At 36.0% G+C, this 21,677-nt stretch overlaps 1 protein-coding gene across 1 annotated transcript; it reads left to right on the plus strand.

Moving 5' to 3' along the window:
- The first annotated feature begins 239 nt into the window (after positions 1-239).
- LOC104088557 (uncharacterized) lies at positions 240-4,239 on the plus strand. The gene is made up of 5 exons (XM_009593258.4): positions 240-784; positions 1,427-1,525; positions 1,936-1,980; positions 2,611-2,748; positions 3,701-4,239. The coding sequence occupies exons 1-5, from the start codon at positions 395-397 to the stop codon at positions 4,052-4,054; spliced, it is 1,026 nt and encodes a 341-aa protein (XP_009591553.1). The 5' UTR covers positions 240-394; the 3' UTR covers positions 4,055-4,239.
- The last annotated feature ends 17,438 nt before the right edge of the window (positions 4,240-21,677 follow it).

The raw sequence follows: 21,677 nt of genomic DNA on the forward strand, positions 1-21,677 counted from the left end.
AAATTATTTTTTAGTCTGTGAAAAAATATTTCTTTTCATATTTAAAAATAATATATAATAATTTAAAATTACACAAAAAATATATATTTTATTATACACCACAAGTTAAATTTTTTTATTTATATTGTAAGCACATACTACACCTACTAGTTATACAGCCTCTATGATCAAATTCCAATTGTAACAATTTCTTAAAGATTATTTAATTCATTTCCATAACTTCTCCCAATATTAAACTTCTTACTATAATAATAAATTACCTCAAAATTTCAAAGTCTATAGTTCAATATCTTCCGGTCAACTCTACCACCAAACTAATAATCAAAATTCTCACATAGTAAACCGAATCAGCCAAATCCATTTCTGGGTTTTGATCTTTACACATCAATCTCAAATGGGTCGGAAGCCAAATGATTCCGAACCCACTCGTTATGCCACTATGATCCTTCTTTTAATGGGTCTTGTTTCTTGTACCGCCGTGTACATTTTCATGTCGGCAGTAATGAGACCTGCCGGAAGTTCTGTGGTTGAGCGGTTAGCGGCGGAGGAAGGTGAATTTAGCGGTGGCGGTGGTGGTGAAGGGGAGGGTGAATGTTGTAGTGGGATCGAAAGTTTTGAGCTTTGGGGAACTGCTGTAAAGTGGGGTTCTGATTTTAAGGTTAATAGTTCTAAAGAATGTTGTAAGGCTTGTAAAGCTATGTGTACGGGTAATCATGGGCCTTGTCTTTGTGATACGTGGGTTTTTTGTGGAAATAAAAAAATTTGTGGTGACAAATTTGGTGAGGTGAGTTCGAAAAACCTTCTTCTTTTTTTTTTCTTTTTTTTTCCTATATGGTGTTTTTAGTTGTAAGTTATTGGCAGTTTGAAATGATTTGTATGTTTAACTCTGATAAACCATACAAAGTTTGAACCTTTAATTATGAAAGAACATGCAAATATAATGCAATAAAAGATAGGACATGAGTTAGTGAATTGTGATGTTGGTTTTTGAGCTAATCACAGAAGTGAACATAACCAAACCCAGCCCAACCACATGAACCTGCTTTTTTGCTCACAATCAGGAGAATTAAATGAGAAATTGTCAGAATTAACCTCTTTTGTCCTAATGATTATCAAGAAAAGAAGGCGGACCGGGGAAGGTTTCAAAACCAATCAATTGAGCCTTTCAGAATAAGTTTTTGGAGGCTAAAGCTGTTAACTGACGTTCTCAAAGCTAAAAGCTAATAATGACTGAACACTGAAGCAGGGCTTAGTTTGAGTAAAGCCCTCATGTACTTAAATTTGGCATCTATTAGTTCTGCGTTCCTTTTAGATTAGGTTGTCTTAAGATTATCTTTTGGTATTTTAAGTTATTTTATGAACTACCATACACCACATAAATTAGAGTTTGACTGTTTGGTCTGGCGTGTCTTGCTCGGTGATGTAGTGCTGGTTGAAGAAGCAGAAAGATACTTTGGCTCCTGATAGACAGGAAGCAGGAAACAAGGTTATGTGGACGTCTGGCATTGTTTTTGGAAAAGGAGAGGTATACAACTTTCTCAACAAACTAAAGTGTAAAGTGATGTTTCTCTGATATCGTGATTACTCTTCATTGTCCTCTTGTCAACAAATAAATCCAACAGTGAGAATACATTTGTATGTTACTTATAAATCCTTAAAACTTTTGCAATGTTTGAAAATTGATTTAGTTTTAGATAATTTTTGAGATTCTTTGGGAACATGATACATCTCGGAAGAATTTCGTTCTCTTGGTAGCGTCTCTGCTCTGTTAATTCTAATTCTTCCTCATATTTATTCTTGCTACACCTGAGAAACCATAAAATTCCTTCATATGTGTAGAAAATCATATTACTACCTCCTCATAGCTCTTAAACATTTTGAAAATCTTCATGGTTTAACTGCTAAAATTTCTCTTTTCAATCCCACTGCTTCTAGGGAATTGTTGCCTTGGAAACAGAATTTGGTGCTATTCACGTCAAGGTATGTTCTATTTTTTTGGTGAATGCATACTTCCATATATCTTGCTTGTCGCCACAGACAAAATGACAGTATCTAAATGAATGCTGCGCAGTTGCAATTCATTCCATAACTATATGGATTAGCCTTTATGATGCTTTTTGAATATCTCAGTTTCGAAACCAAGTGATTGGTGAAAAGTTCTCAATAGAATCCTGGAAATGAGCAGTAGTCTATGAGGTTTAACTTTAATAGGATATTTAAATCGTATCTCCGCCAACATTGAGGTGTCTTTTGAAAAAGAATAATAAACAATGATGAAAAAGTAATAATAAGTAAGGAATTAAAAGCATGATTTGAGGAAGCTCTTGCTTAAAAAGTTGATTTTGCTGATCATGCTTGAAGTATTTCCACGACTGCGCCTTTTCAAGTCTGCATGTTCCTATTTCTCAAACCTATAGGGTACAGTTCGTTACGGATGGGAGTGGATACAGTATGACTTTATACTGAAATTTAGCATCTATTAGATGTGTACACTGCTGTATCACTTTTCAGAGTCACTATACTTGGCTTTAGTCTAGTCCTTTCCCTTAACCCGGATTTGCTAATTTCTTTTGATATGACTGCCTTGTATTTCTTCTTAATTTTCTGCAGCTTTTGCCAGAATGTTCCCCACGCTCAGTTTTTAACATTTTGGAGTTGTTGGGGTTGCGCCACTGTGCTGGTTGCCAATTTTTTCGTGCGGAAACTCGCGGACAATTTTGGGATACACACGGAGATCACATAAAAGATGTAAATGTTCATCTCTCTTCTACAGTTTTACATGTGACTTCTAATCTTAAACAGCTTCGTTTTGACTACATGAAGAAGATAAATTATACGTGTGCTCCCCTCCCCCCCCCCCCCCAAACAACAAATTTGGCTTCTTTGACTACGTAGAGGGATTAAGAATAATTGCTCATTTTATCACCTTCAAACTCCCTCCATCCCGAATTATATATCGATATTCCCATTTTTCTTCAAATTCAATCAATATACCTTCTTCAAAACAACTTTTTAAGTTTTACTTAAATATTTTCTTCCACTACTACCAATATTTTCTCTGTACCATTTAAAGTCACTATTACTACTAAAGAAATTGTTTGATAACATTACTTCAAACATTTTGTGAATATATTTTTATTCAAAAATTGCAATTTATAGAACTAGTTATGCAAAATTTTTTTCCCCATATTTGAAGAATCAATATCCGTATTTATGCTAAAAATTAGAAGGTTCGAGGAACTTTGCCATTTCGGAATGGAGGAAGTAATATAGAAATCAAAGTAATATCCTACACTCCATGTCAGTCGAATAGTGCTACATAAAATAGAATGGCAGGAGTACTATTTTACCTTTGTTATAATAGCTGTGAACCAGACCCCATTAGTGGGATTTTACTGGGTTGTTGTTGTTGTATAATAGCTGTGAAAAAGCATGAAAGTGAGAGCAATGTTATGTATGTATACCATCTGTTGCAAAATGTTCAGCAACTTCCTCTTTGGATCCCAAATTATGTCCCTTTTCTTCTTTCATAACTCTGTGTATTACACATTTTGTATGTATTGCACTCTGAAATTTCTGCATTTGAATTTCCTGAAGCGCACCAGTCAATCTCTGCTTCTTTGTGCATTCTCAAGTGCTATTTTTTGAGTAGAAACTTCAGTTTTCCTGAGTTCTTTGCATCTACATTACAATATTTCAGGCTTCTTTTGGCCCCCCATATGCTTTAGTGCAAGGAACTCTTGATGCTCAAGGAGTAGCATTCGAGTCAGTTCCCAGTGAATCCTGTCCGGAAATAAGACGGGGTTCAGTTGCATGGGCAGGCTCTGGCCCTGAGTTCTTTATAAGCTTAGCAAACCATCAAGAATGGAAAAAGTCGTACACTGTTTTTGGCTATGTGCTGCCGGAGGATATGGAAATTGTAGAGAAAATAGCTCAGCTCCCCACAAAATTAGATGTCTGGAGCGGAGTTAACGTGACAGTCTTGGAGAACCCTGTACCTCTGAGGGTCCGACGAATCAAGTCCAACAATGGTGACCTAAACCTTAGCAGTTAGATGATTTGCAGTTTGGCACACTACTGCTATTTTGTACATTGATGAAGTCATAGTTTTGAATTGTTTTATGCACATTTCTATGTTGTAATCAATTTTGCAGAACATGTTTTATAATTTTGGAAAGAAGAAATAACACTTTGTATTTCATTGCCTCTTGGAAATGACTAGTATGAGAGTTTGCACCAGTTTACTATCCTTTAACTGGCTTAAGGTGAATTGACTATTGATTGGTTTTCAAAACCAATCCCATTTTTTGTAGGGTTTGTTTTAAACCAATCCCATTTTTTGTAGGGCTTATTTGAAAACAAACAGGAGCTAAATCACTTAGTTTAGAGACTCCAATTTGCATTCAACCTTTATATTGCAACAACAAATTCAGTGAAATTTCATAAGTGGGGTCTGAGGATGGTAGAGTATATGTTGACCTTACCCTTACTTTACAATGTTGAAAAAAATACGATAGTGGATAAGCCATGAAAAAAGAAGCAGTAACACAATCAGATAATAAGATAACTGGAGTAAAAGAAACAACAGATAGTAATAGAAATCTAACACTAAGAAAATACGATAATAATACTAAAACTACTGGTATGGAAAAGAGCAGCCTTAACTTTTTTTATTGCATAAACTAAATCCAATGATCAAGAAGTTAGTAACTAGCACGAATCAAGTTCAGGTTCTTACTTCCACGTTAGGGTCAATTGTTTCTTTCCTCATTGTTACTTTTAGTATAGCTAAAAGGGTGTTTGGTACGATGATAGAATAAGAGTAGTCATAAGTTACAATACGACGATTAAAATGACAATACATGAATTATGACGTAATTATAATGGAAAGTTTGATTTGTTATATTGAAATATGAGATATTCAAATTTAATTTTCAACTATTTGGATGGAACGGAAGTAACCATCAGTGGCGAAACTAGGAATTTCCTCAAGGGTTTTCAAACTTGAAAGAAGTTAAAAAAAATTCTCCGACAAAGAATGTTCAATATATGTTATACCTCTAAAACTTAATATTTTACCTATAATTTTCCGACGAAGGGTGAGCATCCTTTAAGACATGTAGCTGCGCCCCAGGTAACAGTGGCGTAGCCACCCTATGCTAAGGGTGGTCAGGCACACACCCTTCTCCGAAAAAATTATACTGCATATATAAATTAAATACTACTCATATATATATATATATATATATATATATATATATATATATATATATATATATATATATATATATGATGTGTGGCTATAATTCCATAGTTTCGTACATTATGTGCCTTGCATTTTACATGCTTTAATGATAAATTACACTTTATTTGTGCATAATGAAGTCTATTTTATGTGTAGGTGAATTGGAGATGAAAGTAGAGCAAAAGGGATACTTAAACGTTGAAAGTGTGCTCGAGAACAGTAAAAAGGAAAGACCAAGCTTTAGCCTGGCGAGGCCAGGCTAAGGCCAGGCTGGACCAGGCTTTAGCCTGGCGAGGCCAGCCAAATTCCAGGCGTTAGGCTGGCGACGCCAGGCCTGAGGCCAAGTCTAATCCGACTTTTGAAGACTTAATTCATTCCGAGTTTGACTAAGACTCGGCCCACACGTTTAGGGTTTCTTCTACACATATAAATAGACCTAAAAACACCACTTGGAAGAAGTTGTTTTCAGCAGCCACGTTTTTGGGCAGCTAGAGGCAAGGAAAGCTGGTGGAATCACCTCTTGGGAGTTAGAATCATCTATTTCTACATCTTTTCATCTTTACTCTGTATTTTAATTATGCAAAATATTTGGGATATTGTTACTATGAGTATGAGTAGCTAACTTCCTAATCTAGGGTTTTGATGGAACCTATTGAAGGATGATTTTCTTGTTACGTTAATATAGATTTACCGTAGTATTTTCTCTATTTGTTCAACTATATTATTCTTGTGGTTGATTGAAGGGCCCTCAATTAACTGTGCCTATTTAGTATGTATTACTCGGGAGAGAGTACATATTTAGGTAGTTGTTGAACAGCATCATTCCTAAACGTATATGAGGGATCAATACGGAGGTTTAAAGGTGGGATAAGGGATAACGAAACCTTGGTGCGATCTGAGTGAGCTGTACTTAATGCCAGCTAGCGTAATTCGGGAGAATATGCCTAGTAAATTGTGGTAATTACTCGGGAGAGAGTCACGACAATTAGAGTGCTCATGGTCGATAGATAAGACTTAAGTAAATTTATAGGAAACGTAGCGGAAAGGATTCCGACAATTGAAAAAATCATAACTCTAGACCTCCTTAGTCTTGTCTAGAATTTCATCCATGTTAGTTGATAATTTTACTGCTTTATAATATTTGCTAGTTAATTAGTAGAAATAAAAATCAAATCTTTATAACTAGAAAATTATTCGAACTTGTGTTTCTTTGCAATATTGAACAGTTGTAGCTAAGCCTTAGTTCTCTGTGGGATTCGACTCCGGACTTATAAATCGGATTATATTTGCAACGACCGCTTAGTCCTTTTTATAAGGCATAGTTGGGCGTGATCAAATTTTGGCGCCGTTGCCGGAAAACTAACGGTTTAGTTGTAGGTGTTTATATTGCAAAGAAATATATTTCTAGGTTGATAAAGAAACACTTATAGGCGTAGGTGTATATATTGCTAGGTTGCAAGTTTGAACTTTTATTTTTCCTTTCTTGTATTTGTTTTTTTATTTTATTTTTGTTTTACTTGTTAATGTTAAAAATATGACATCTTGGAATTATGTGAGTTTTGATGTTGGTAATTCTACTTTTGATCCTCCTTATATATATAGTGGAGGAAACCACACTGGGCAAAATTGTCAAAATATTCTCGAGAGTGAGTTATGTGCACCAACTCAATCTTATATGCGGAATGTGTGTGATATGTGTGGTGGTCAAGATGGTCACTTTCATGGTTGTGCTTATATTGCTTATGTTTCCCCAACCCCTTACTTTGATGGTTCTTCTTTTTCTTGTGAAGTTAATAGGAACAAAGAACTCAGGGATGATGACCTGAAAGAGATCAGTAATATACAAAAGTGCCTTGATATGTTAAAGTGTCTTGTGGAACAAAATAGTAAAAGACAGCTGCAGATAGAAAGGCAAGAGAAAACTATTCACAACTTGAAAGTTCAAGTATATCAACTGGTTGGAGATCTTAATGCTCAACAAGTCAATATTGTGAATAATATTCAAGAAGAGCGTGAATTAAATGCAGAAATTGAGGTAACAATAGAGGGGTCCATAGTAGAACACCAACAATCAATCAAACTAGAATTTGAGGATGCCGATGTTGTAGAAAAGATACTAGAGTCAAGCAACATATTTAGTTGACTCTGGTGTCATTAGTGTTGAGGATGTAGACAGTCCTAATGTTCATGTAGTTGAACGCATTGGTCCACACTCCAAGCATTTTTCTACATCGTGTTTGGATGATGATATAGAAATAGAGTCATCCGAGCCACTTGAGGAGTCAAGGAATGAGGATCAAAGCGCCTATATTCTGAAATGCTTCTTGCTAGAAAGTCGGGAATACACATCTCATCTAAAGGCCAAGAAGTGCAGAATACTACATTATTTTATTGGGCCAGTCAGATTCATTCCACCACCCTAGGAGCATGATCATAGAGTAGAATCAAAACTTGGGGTCCAATTCATATGTTCAAAGTGGAGGCAGAAAGTGATTCGTGTCGTGCCGCGATGTTAAATCAAGCGCTTGTTGGGAGGAAACCCAACTTTACTTGCTTTATTTTATTTTTTATTTTATTATTATTTTTGTAGTGTCAATTTTTACTTTTCTAGGAGCATGAAAAGCAAAGCTATTGGAAGGATGCAACAACAAACCATATAGTTGGAACTAAGTGTGAGGTACCCGCACGAAGGACCAAGCCTGGGAGAAGTCTGAGTACCCCATGAGTTGCTAGTGCTTCGGCCTTTGGCCTACCAGGGAGTCTCTTTTACCCTCTTATTAGTTATGGTGTGCATTTGGGACAATGCACAATTTAAGTGTGGGGTGAGGAGATTGTCTAGGTGACTTTCTATGCTATTTTAATTGTGTTAGTTTAATTGAATATATATATTTTTTTTTAGAGAACAAAAATAGAAAAGATTGGACTTTTCCCGACGATGGATCTATTAGATAATTTTTTTGAGGGATTTAAGTCGAAAAAAAAAGACAAAAAGATTTTCTTTTGTTAGGTAGTGTAGCAATTCCACCTTGGTTTTTCTTTGTGTCGCGGTTCTTTTCCAAGGGTTTTGTTTGAACCGGGTGTAGTTAGTTTTTTTTTAGGAATAGGAATCATTGTGACATGAATTGAATTAAAGCAATATCTCTTAGCTTTGTTATGCCTTGAGAATAGTTAGTACTATGGTTGTGACGCTTAGGCTCGATTTTTGACTCTCGCATAAGTACCTTAAATCGTAGTATCCTAATTTTACTTAACTGCTTTGACTGGAGTGTCGCGATGAAACCAATCCTGAGTGAGTTATGTGCCATGCGTGTGTGAGTTTTGTATGTATTCTATGCATTGCATTTGATGTCTAGAACTTGCCCAGTGTGTTTGCAAAGTGAAATAGTAGTATTATTCAGTCTAGGAAGTGATATAGGCGTTTCTTTGTTAAGCCAGATATATAAAGTTTATCCACCTAAATGTTATATACCGTAGTTAACTCCGTTGAGCCTATAATCATGTTTCTTTGGTAACCACATTACAAGTCGTACCCCTTTGTTTTAATCGACCATATATTTGAACCTTTTCACCTCTCATGAGCACTTGAATTGTTATGAACTTTGTAAAAGTTAAAGTGTGGGGTGGTTGGTTCGGCTTTTGCGTGGAACTAATGAAATAAGGAGAAAGGTGCATTGTTTTGAAAAAGTAAGAGCCACTTGAATTGAAAAAAAAAAAAGAAAAGAAAAATTAGTTGTATTGCTGTGAAAATATCCTTTGATAGTGGTGACTCTTGATGTAATTGTGCTTAAAAAAATATGGAGTTAATGTATATTGAGGTGAAGGTGGAGTTATGGTTTGACATAAGTATGTGATGTGTGTTAAAGTATATGTATTAAAGTGCTTAAGGGAGGTGTAGTCACTCATATTCAAATGTATCCTACCCGACCCGCAGCCTACATTTCAACCAATGAAACTCCTACTTGATCTTAGACTGAATGAACTCGATTAGTAGAGTATTACACTACGGGCAAGCCTATGGTGCATCTTTTGTAGCATATGAATGTTATTTCTGAGAGCGAGTGAATTCTTCCTATATTGAGTTCCTACGGTCTTAAAATTCATTGTGTGTGGAACTAATCTCTTTGATTGGGTGAGGGCACATGATTCATAAAGAAAAGGTAATGTTGTTGACATCCATGTTAGAGTAAGTAAGTGAATTCTGAATAAGGCATGGTATTTGTGAGTCGAATCTTGAGGCGAGGATGTCACACTTGTGTGCTTAAACTATTTTAAAAATTCTTGGTATAATGAGTTAGGAGAATTGCTTAAAAAAAGTCGTATCTATAAGTGTAGTTTGATTGCTCGAGGACGAGCAATGTTTAAGTGTGGGGTATTGATGTGTGGCTATAATTTCATAATTTCGTACATTATGTGCCTTGTATTTTACATGCTTTAATGATAAATTACACTTTATTTGTGCATAATAGAGTCTATTTTATGTGTAGGTGAATTGGAGATGAAAGTAGAGCAAAAGGGATAATTAAACATTGAAAGTGTGCTCGAGAACAGTGAAAAAGAGAGACCAAGCTTTAGCCTGGTGAGGCCAGCCTATGGCCAGGCTGGACCAGGCTTTAGCCTGGCGAGGCCAGCCAAATTCTAGGCGTTAGGCTGGCGACGCCAGGCCTGAGGCCAAGTCCAATCCGACTTTTGAAGACTTAATTCATTCCGGGTTTGACTAAGACTCGGCCCACACGTTTAGGGTTTCTTCTACACATATAAATAGACCTAAAAACACCACTTGGAAGAAGTTGTTTTCAGCAGCCAAAAGGTTTTTCAGCAGCCACGTTTTTGGGCAGCTAGAGGCAAGGAGAGCTGGTGGAATCGCCTCTTGGGAGTTAGAATCATCTATTTCTACATCTTTTCATCTTTACTCTGTATTTTAATTATGCAAAATATTTGGGATATTGTTACTATGAGTATGAGTAGCTAACTTCCTAATCTAGGGTTTTGATAGAACCTATTGAAGGATGATTTTCTTGTTACGTTAATATAGATTTGCCGTAGTATTTTCTCTATTTGTTCAACTATATTATTCTTGTGGTTGATTGAAGGGCCCTCAATTAGCTATGCCTATTTAGTATGTATTACTCGGGAGAGAGTACATATTTAGGTAGTTGTTGAACAACATCACTCCTAAACGTATATAAGGGATCAATACGGAGGTTTAAAGGTGGGATTAGGGATAACGAAACCTTGGTGCGATCTGAGTGAGCTGTACTTAATGCCAGCTAGCGTAATTCGGGAGAATATGCCTAGTAAATTGTGATAATTACTCGGGAGAGAGTTACGACAGTTAGAGTGCTCATGGTCAATAGAGAAGACTTAGGCAAATTTATAGGAAACGTAGCGGAAAGGATTCCGATAATTGGAAAAATCATAACTCTAGACCTCCTTAGTCTTGTCTAGAATTTCATCCATGTTAGTTGATAATTTTACTACTTTATAATATTTGCTAGTTAATTAGTAGAAATAAAAATCAAATCTTTATAACTAGAAAATTATTTGAACTTGTGTTTCTTTGCAATATTGAACAGTTGTAGCTAAGCCTTAGTTCTCTGTGGGATCCGACTCCGGACTTATAAACTGGATTATACTTGCAACGACCGCTTAGTCCTTTTTATAAGGCATAGTTGGGCGTGATCAATATATATATATTTTGAACACCCTTAACACAGTTGACTGAGGCAGTCCAGCGGTTTAGGGTGTTCAAAGTGACGTGTTACTCACGGGTTCAAAGTTCTGCTCATTTTGTTTGCCAAAACTAAATGGTGACCACCATGTGTGGTCTATTTTATTCTTTTTCAATATAAAAAAATTTCCTAACAAAATCACTCTTAAAACTTAAAATTTGTGTTGAAATAAATAACTAATCTTAAAAGTAATTTTTTAACTAAACTTTATTTCTTAAATAAATTTTATAATTTAAAAGTCAAACTCTACAATATTTCTTTAACAAAAGCTCTCTACAAACTATAAATTCTCTCGACTCTCTCTTTACTTTGGTTTTTTGCTTACTTTTATTAGTAAAATTTTTAATGATGTCTTTTTGTTCTTTTAATTTTGATTTATAAAACTATGGTTCTATTAAAAGTTTATTTATTATTTAGCTAAATGTTGCATAGTTTGATTTAAAATTTTTGGTACATCATTCATCGACAAAAATAAAATAAAATAAAATAATTGACTTGTTTAAAGTTTGAACACTCTTGAAGAAATTCATGACTACGACACTGGCAGGTAACCATGGCTAGATCTTCAAATAAGAGAAGGATATTTAGAGAGTAAAATTGGAAAAGAATTTTACTAACAATTTTTAACACAAATTGGAGGGGAAATGACTATTACCCATTAAAGTATCCAATTTTACGACTTTTTGAAAGAAAAATTTATTCATCTCAGTGATTATGTTATAATTCCCTTGATGTACTACATGAAAATTTTGAAAAAGTGCAGAGAATCTTATATTTAATTTTACTAAATTAAACAGTACGAGAAAATGAAATATGGATGGCAAAAGCGACACATTTCAAATTGCAGGGGAGAAAATACAACAACAAATTCAGTAGTTTCCCACGAGTGAGGTTTGGGGAGGGTACGATGTACTCAGCCTTACCCCTACCCCTGGAAGGGCAGAGGGGCTGTTTTCGATAGACCCTCGGCTAGAGAACTACTGAAACAGAAAATGTAATTGCAATAAGTAGGAATAACAACAAGATGAAATAAGATCGAATCCAAGAATGCAGTCAAACTCTAGGTAATAATAGCCATCTATGAATAAAAGATAACTTACCAACACTAATGCTAGCGAACTGAGTAAGACAAAGAGAAATGCTTGACTACCTACTAACTTTCTACCCTAATCTTTGACATCCACACCCTCCTGTCTAGGGCCATGTCCTCAGTCAGCTCCAGCTGCGCCATGTCCCGCCTAATAACCTCCCCCAAGACTTCTTAGGCTTACCTCTACCCCTCCTGCTGTTCACCGAGGCTAACCACTCACACCTTCTAACTGGGGCTTCTATACTTCTCCTCTTAACATGCCCGAACCATCTCAACCTCGCCTCCCGCATCTTATCCTTCACAGGGGTCACTCCCACCTTTTCCCGAATAATTTTATTCCTAATTTTATCCAACCGATTATGCCCACACATCTACCTCAACATCCTCATCTCAGCTACTTTTAGCTTCTGGGTATGAGAATTCTTGACCGACCAACACTCTGCTCCATACAACATAGTCGGTCTAATTACACAACATTGTAAAATTTAACTTTAACTCTCAGCAGCACATTCTTATCACACAAGACACCGGAAGCGAGCCTCTACTTCATCCATCTTGCTCCGATATGATGCGTGACATCTTCATCAATCTCCCTGTTACCTTGTATTATAGATCCAAGATACTTGAAACTACCTCTCTTGATGATGACTTGAGTATCAAGACTCACCTCCATATCCCCTTCCTGGGTATCGTTGCTGAACTTGTACTCTATGTACTCCGTCTTGGTCCTGCTCAACTTAAATTGTTACACCATGTACGTCCCAAGGTGACGTAATAAATATGATACTTGTTAATCATGATTTAAATGAGATTAAAGTCATAATATGACTATATATGACGTTGGATATAATATATAAAGTTTGAAAAAAATCAGATTTAAGTTGCGAAAAAAGAACCGACTAAGAATTTTTCTTGTAACAGAGCTTTTTGAGAAATAAGTTTTGTATGCTATATAAGGTATTTTGGGACATATTATATACTAAATTGAAGGTCTACGAGTCTAGTTTTTAATTCATTAAACTGTTTGTTGATACAAAATCGGAGTAGTTAGATATCCATGTTTTCGTAAAACTGCGCAAGCAGTTCGGTTGGGACCCACTTGAGACGACCTTCGACCTTACGTTTTTTTTAAGGTGTTTCAGATTCATTGCGGGTCATTTTTCACCCAAATTTCATCTAACATCTCTCCAAAACCCTCCCTAACATATTCCAAGATTTCAAGAACCAAACTCAAGGGAAATCAACTCAAATCATCATCAAAGGTGTTAAGGACTACAAGAGGATGCTTCTATGATGTTGTGGTGTGATTGTGGGCTATTGTGAGCTAAGTTGAGATAGGGTTTCGAGTTGTAGCTATTGTCCAAGTTATGTATAACATCTTCTTGATTATGCCTAAGGTTAATCTTGTGTTGGTTGTGTTGTTTGAGTGAGAAACCATAAAATAGCACTTGAAAGAACATGGGATATTAGTTGTCTTTGATTTGACTGTTTTGTGGCTAAATAGATGGTTTGTGGTGGCTGAAAATTGTAAGAAATAATTTGATAATGTTTTGGCTGCTGTTGTTAAGCTTTTCTAGGTGTTAATTAAGTTTATTGAAGAAGAAAAGATGAAAAAACAAGTGATTGACGATAAAAATTAAGGTACTAGACGTATGGGGCTGTTTTGGAAGGCATTTTGTGGATGTTTTGAACTAGAAATAATATAGTACATATAAGTATGATATTATGAAGATTATAAACTAATTTATGGAATAAGATTTGGATTCAATTATATCTTGTTGTGAGTAAAAACGAGGTTGCTGCTCAATTTGGTTGTTAAGATATTCAGAGAAACTCATATTGGATTATATTGTTGTTGTTGCTACTGTTGGTTATAGTTGTTGTTGGGTTGTTGATGACCCTTAGTGGTCTTTGGGATGTATTAAAAATAGGGGAGTTGCTGTCCGATTTTTCTTAAGCCATAAGACTAGCCAAATACGATAGTATGACATTATATGTTAACGACAATATCATTTCACTTGTTGTATATGAAAGACGTTGTGTTGAGCTTGGTTGAGTAATAAGGAAGAGATCATACTGGTATGTTAAGGCTATCCCTTCTTTCCTTTTGGCATGATCCAAATGATACAAACGAAACGAGCAAAATACGTAACTTTCATAAATGACTCTATTCATAAAAATACTAGGGGTGTCTATATTCTTGATTCCCCATGTGAATTATTATTATATCCTCTATTCATATGTCTCAGAAAAATACGTATTTGATAAAATTTGTCTGAAAGGCATATTGATTTTATGATATTCGAGAAATCTTATTAACGTATTTCTTATGCATTTCATGCATTTATACATGTACATTGACCCATGATCAAAAGGCGTAACATACTCATATATCATATGTATATGGGATATGGGAAAAGGTTACGACGTTATATACGCACCACCATCTGATCAGCTGGTATACGTTGATGATTTTGCCAACAGTGGCTGAGATGATATGATGGGATGCCCTCAGAGGATTGATGATATTATGTAAGCATATACCTATGCATGGTATGGTATTTACACGCACATGTATGACATTATAAATTTTCATGATTCACAGAGCTATTCAGAATTTTAGGTTGAGTTCTTTACTCCATGTTTCTTTCAAGTCTTTTATATACTACTGTCATGCCTTACATACTCGGTACTTTATTTGTACTGACGTCCCTTTTGCCTGGGGATGCTACGTTTCATGCCCGCAGGTCCCGATAGACAGGTTGAGAGTTCTCCTAGTAGGCTATCGGCTCAGCAAAAGGTGTTTGTGCACTCCACTTGCTCCGGAGTTGCCTATTTGGTCAGTATGATTTGAATATGTATTGTTTGGTATGACGGGGCTCTGTCCCTACCTTTATGATATTTATGTACTCTTAGAGGCTTGTAGACAGATGTCATATATACATATACTGGTATGGCCTTATAGGTAAGTACGTAATATGTATAAATCGGTATATCAAGTTGGGTCACCCTATATTGAGTATTTCCTCATGTTTTGTTCTACTTATCTCACGACAGCCTCTCCGACTCAATTACCTATGATAGTATGATGCGGAAGATACGTTACATTGGTACTCGGTTGAGTAAGGTACTGGGTGCCCGTCGCCTCCCATCGATTTGGGTCTTGACAAAAGTGGTATCAGAGTAGTTCTATCCTAGGGAGTCTACAAGCCGTATCTAGTAAAGTCTTGTTTATGGGTGTATTGTGCACCACACTTATAAGCAGGAGGCTACAAGGCATTTAGGACTGTCACTCTTTCTTCTTATTCTAGATCGTGTGGTAGAGCTCAGTTGTAAGAAATTCAAATTCCTAAATTCTATTTTATTCGTTGGTAAGAGATTGAATATGGTTATGGAAGAGTTGAGTCAGAGGAACTCGATTTTGCGTCATGCTTATGATGAGTAAATGTAAGGCCTTTAGTAGATATGTATGTACTATGATATGTGTGCCTCTTGATAAGGAGTCCTAAGGCATGAATATCTATCTACCCCTATGGTAAAAATCAATGAGAGAATCATAAGGTAGAACAAATTTCAACAAGTAAAAGAAGCTAGGTGAAGAAGGATACGAGGTACGCAGTTAGTGAAGATTATCTTTATTTACAATTCAGGCATAGAAATATAAGCATTCTGAGTTACTTTCAACAATAATAAAGATATATTCACTTGACAATACCCATTTCAGTTATGCACTGTGGGAGCTAACAGATATAATTAAAGAGAAGGATGGGATATCAACATCCAACTGGGGTTAGAGTAACCCAAAATTGTGGATGGATTGTTATCATTAGCTCACAATTCCGAGGGATATTGCAAACGTGGTAATGGTTCTCCTTGTGAGGCACCTAGATGGTGCACTCTAGAATAGTACAATCAGATATGAATACTAGAATGTTCAGAAATTTCAAAAGATTGGCATTGGAATCCTAGAAGGGATAAATATTTACCTTTGTATGGCTATCGTCCCTAGTAAAGAGAGAGTGTTAGGCGACTCGAAGAGCCAGTGAGTTGAATCAAGGGGGCTAAATGTGAAAGAATGTTTTGAAGAAGTTTTCATAATAAGGTGATAGGCAGAAATGTTACCAGGAGAATAAGAAAAAAGTAAATGAAGCATTATGAGTAAGATGTGATAAATGGATGATAACGGTAAATCTAAATATGACAGGACTACAGATTCTATAGTCAAGTGAAGGAAAAGACAAGAAGTTATATGCCTTGAGTCAATAAAAGAGTATAAGCCATAAAGTCATGTCCCCATTTCGAGAAATGAGTTGGTGACTCATACGTGATTACCAGAAGGAAAAGTTAGACCCCCAGAGTAATAGAAATTAGTATGGGCTAGTGAATAAGATAAACTGAACATGAATTCGGGACCGAAGGATTTGATAATAGTTGACATCGTGAAAATTTCATAGATCGCGTTCCCGACGATAATTGAATGGACAACAGAAGAATAACTTTTAAAGGCCATTCAGGAAGACGTTTCCCTAAAACAAGTGTTGTGAGCAGAGTTAAGCTTAAGGGACTAAGTGTGCCAGTTACACTAGGTGTCACCTTCATGCATAAGAAATTCAGTTATCCTTGGTACAGAAGGGTTACCGCAAGGCAAGTAAGAGTCTGTGAAGATGTGAAAAGACGCCAAATATGAAGAAGTGAAATATTTTATAGGTAAATCTTCATAGCAATAAATGTTATTACTGAAGATGGTGTGATATGGTATTAAGTTGGAGTTATGTGGTGCAGGTAACTATGGAATAGTAAAGGAAGAATGTGGTAGAAAGGTGAAAGGAGTGAGATTGCATTTATTAAGATCCTACGAATATGATACGACTCTAGAACATTATGTAAGCATGACAACGGGGAGAGACAATAAGGGTTCCATCACTAGATGTTATTGATAAATAAGTGCAAATGAACATTGGATACATAAGCAGACAGTGTGCGGGGTAAGTTAAGACAAAGGATATAACCCAAGAGAGATTATGTAGAATATAGATATGAGAATGGACTAACGTGTAGTTAGTAGTTGATTCAGGAAGAGCTTAGTCATGGCTAAATAAGAGGATACAGAAAAATCAGCAGGTTGTGCAAGATAAACATAGTGAAACCCAACATAGGGAATTCAGTCTCGCAAATATGATGACTTCGTAATCCTTGAGAAATATTCATATAGGAGTTGGGTTTGTTAAAGGTACCGTATAAGTCTTACGAAAATAATATAAAAAAATGGTGTCACTGAGAAGACAGTCAAAATATTTAAGTTCAGAATCAACCTTACGAGCACAAGGGCGCAGAGGTAAGTAATTAAGGATAATTATAGGCGAGTAAGAGCTTCAAAAAACTTCTTTCGGGTATACGATGTAATAAGCTTGCAGCTTTACAGAAGTCAAAGGGTCTCTCTTAAGTACTACAAGAAAGAATAGTTGAAGGCTTCAACTTAAGCACAGTGACATAAGGAAGAAATGGTCTTGTAACAACAGTCTCACAACAACATTGTATGCACTCCATAAGAAAGTGGCACATATCGTGGCTAATGAACGGAAAAAAAAATCAAAAGATGCTATTTGAGATCACATGAGTTACAGGAAATTCTAGTATATATGGGCAATGAGATAAGCCATGTATTTATGCAACAAGTGGCAGAACGACCATGAAAAATAATTGCTTATGTTTAAAGATAACTAAGAAAGCAAGAGAAGAATTACCCGACCAACGATTTAGAGTTAGCCGCAGTGATTCATGCACTAAAGATGTGGAGGCACTATTTGTATGGCATTCATATTGGTATCTATACGGATCATAAGAGCCTTCAATATATCTTCAAGCAAAAGGAATTGAATTTACGCCAAAGAAGATGGTTGGAGCTACTGAAAGACTACGAGGTTAATATTTTATACCATCCGGGGAAGGCGAATATAGTAGTCGACGCCCTCAGTCGCAGATCTATGGGCAGCCTGTCATATTTACAGCCAGAGAAGTGTGGTATAGCCCATGAGATTCATTAGCTAGCTAGTCTTAGAGTTCGATTACTGGACTCAGGTAATACTGGAGTTACTATTCAGGACACGTCAACATCCTCTTTAGTAACTGAAGTGAAGGAACACCAGTATGAGGATCCTGTGCTAGCTCATTACAGAGATACATCCCCTCAAAATGAGAATACACCATTTGAAATTACAGGAGATGGAGTACTCAGTTATCGAGGTCGATTATGTGTTCTAATGTGGCAGGGTTGCGCCAACAGGTTATAGGAGAAACTCAATATTCTCGTTATCCTATTTATCCAGGAGCTATGAAGATGTATCATGATATTAGGGGAATATACTGGTGGGATGAAATAAAGAAGGATATGGCAGAGTTTGTTGCTCAGTGCCCAAATTGTCAGCATGTTAAGATTGAGCATTAGAAACCCGGTGGATTATTATAAGCTATAGAGATTCCAACTTGGAAATGGGAAGTGATTAATATGGATTTCATCATAGGCTTACCTCGTACCCAACGTAAGTTCGATTCTATATGGGTTATTGTCGATATACTTACAAAATCAACCCATTTTCTGCCTGTCATGACTACTTATTCAGCAGAGGATTATGCAAGGCTTTACATTAGGGAGATAGTATGACTTTATGGTATCCCTATATCTATTATCTTACATAGAGGTGCTTAGTTTACAGCTAATTTCTGGAGGTCCTTCCAAAAAGGATTGGGGACTCAAATAAGTTTTAGTATATCATTTCATCCCCAGACAGATGGTCAGGCTGAACGTACAATTCAGACACTGGAGGATATGCTACGGGATTGTGTGATGGACTTCAGGGGTAGCTGGGATGATCATCTTCCACTTATTGAGTTCGCATATAATAATAGCTATCATTCAAGCATACAGATGGCTCCATACGAAGCTCTTTACGGACGAAAGTGTAGGTCTCCTATAGGATGGTTCGAAGTTGGGGAAACTAAGTTAGTAGGACTAGAGTTGGTACAACAGGCAGTTGAGAAGATTAAGCTTATTCGAGAAAGGCTATTAGCAACTCAGAGTCGTCAGAAGTCCTATGCAGATAATTGACGATGAGACTTGGAGTTTCAAGTAGATGACTGGGTACTCCTAAAGGTATCAGCAATTAAAGGCGTTATGAAATTTGGTAAGAAAGAAAAGCTTAGACTTAGGTACATTGGACCTTATAAGATCATACGCAGAGTAGGCCAAGTAGCATATGAGTTAGACTTGACTTCCAAATTGGAGTTTGTACATCCAACACTTCATGTGTCTATGCTCCGTAGGTGTATTGGAGATCCCTCTAAAGTTATTCTAGTTGACGATGTTCAGGTTACAGAGCAACAATCGTATGAGGAAGCTCCCATTGCTATACTAGATAGACAAGTTCGGAGATTAAGAACTAAGGATGTAGCTTCAGTTAAAGTACTTTGGATTAATAATAATGTAAAGGAGATGACTTGGGAAGCTGAAGAAGAAATGAAGACTAGGTATCCTCACTTGTTTCCACTATCGGAAGAGGATAAGACTGAGACATCACAACCTTTAGGTTGGTAGTAGTACCGTTACAGAGGAGACTCTGCCAAAAATTCTATAGATTTCTGGGAGTTTAACATTCGAGGACGAATGTTTCTAAGGGGGGGAGATTGTTACACCTTGTATGTTCCAAGGTGACGTAATGAATATGATACTTGTTAATCATGATTTAAATGAGTTTAAAGTCATGATATGACTATATATGACGTTTGGATATAATATATAAAGTTTGGAAAAATCGGATTTAAGTTGCGGAAAAAGAACCGACTAAGGATTTTTCTTGTAACAGATCTTTTTGAGAAATAAGTTTCGTGTGCTATATGAGGTCTTTTTGGGACATATTATATACCAAATTGAAGGTCTACGAGTCTAGTTTCTAATTCATTAAACAGTTTGTTTATACGATATCAGAGTAGTTAGATATCTACATTTTTGTGAAACTGCGCAAGCAGTTCTGTCAGGACCCACTTGAGACGACCTTCGACCTTACGTTTTTTTTTAAGGTGTTTCAGACTCATTGCGGGTCATTTTTCACCCATATTTCATCTAACATCTCTCCAAAACCCTCCCTAACATATCCCAAGATCTCAAGAACCAAACTCAAGGGAAGTCAACTCAAATCATCATCAAAGATGTTAAGGACTACAAGATGATGCTTCTATGATGTTGTGGTGTGATTGGGGGCTATTGTGAGCTAAGTTGAGACATGGTTTCGAGTTGTAGCTACTGTCCAAGTTATGTATAACATCTTCTTGATTGTGCCTAAGGTTAATTTTGTGTTGGTTGTGTTGTTTGAGTGAGAAACCATAAGATAGCACTTGAAAGAACATGGGATGTAGTTGTCTTTGGTTGGACTATTTTGTGGCTAAATAGATGGTTTGTGGTGGCTGAAAATTGTAAGAAATAATTTGATAATGTTGTGGCTGCTGTTGTTAAGCTTTTCTAGGTGTTAATTAAGTTTATTGAAGAAGAAAAGATGAAAAAACAAGTGATTGACGATAAAAATTAAGGTACTAGACGTATGAGCCTGTTTTGGAAGGCATTTTGTGGATGTTTTGAACTAGAAATAATATAGTATATATAAGTATGATATTATGAAGATTATAAACTAATTTATGGAATAAGATTTGGATTCAATTATATCTTGTTGTGAGTAAAAACGAATTTGTCGCTCAATTTGGTTGTTAAGATATTCAGAGAAACTCATATTGGATTATATTGTTGTTGTTGCTATTGTTGGCTATAGTTGTTGTTGGGTTGTTGATGACCCTTAGTGGTCTTTGGGATGTATTAAAAATAGGAGAGTTTCTGTCCGATTTTTCTTAAGCCATACGACTAGCCAAATACGATGGTATGACATTATATGTTAACGATAATATCATTTCACTTGTTGTATATGAAAGACATTGTGTTGAGCTTGGTTGAGTAATAAGGAAGAGATCATACTGGTATGTTAAGGCTATCCCTTCTTTCCTTTTGGCATGATCCAAATGATACAAACGAAACGAGCAAAATACGTAACTTTCATAAATTACTCTATTCATAAAAATACTAGGGGTGTCTATATTCTTGATTCCCCATGTGAATTATTATTATATCCTCTATTCATGTGTCTCAGAAAAATACGTATTTGATAAAGTTTGTCCGAAAGGCATATTGATTTTATAATATTCGAGAATCTTATTAACGTATTTCTTATGCATTTCATGCATTTATACATGTACATTGACCCATGACCAAAAGGCGTTACATACTCGTATATCATATGTATATGGGATATGGGAAAAGGTTACGACGTTATATACGCACCACCACCTGATCAGCTGGTATACGTTGATGATTTTGCCAACAGTGGCTGAGATGATATGATGGGATACCCTCAGAGGTTTGATGATATTATGAACGCATATACCTATGCATGGTATGACATTTATACGCACATGTATGACATTATAAATTTTCATGATTCATAGAGCTATTCAGAATTTTAGGTTGAGTTCTTTACTCCATGTTTCTTTCAAGTCTTTTATATACTACTGTCAT

Source organism: Nicotiana tomentosiformis, chromosome 8 (genome assembly GCF_000390325.3).
Source record: "Nicotiana tomentosiformis chromosome 8, ASM39032v3, whole genome shotgun sequence".
Lineage (NCBI taxonomy): Eukaryota > Viridiplantae > Streptophyta > Magnoliopsida > Solanales > Solanaceae > Nicotiana > Nicotiana tomentosiformis.

Excerpts from the sequence above, each read along its gene's own strand:
- LOC104088557 (XM_009593258.4), top strand. The coding sequence starts at position 395 with ATGGGTCGGAAGCCAAATGATTCCGAACCCACTCGTTATGCCACTATG. Across the intron at positions 1,981-2,610 it reads TTGGTGCTATTCACGTCAAG|CTTTTGCCAGAATGTTCCCC; the intron begins GTATGTTCTATT and ends AATTTTCTGCAG. Across the intron at positions 2,749-3,700 it reads ACGGAGATCACATAAAAGAT|GCTTCTTTTGGCCCCCCATA; the intron begins GTAAATGTTCAT and ends ACAATATTTCAG.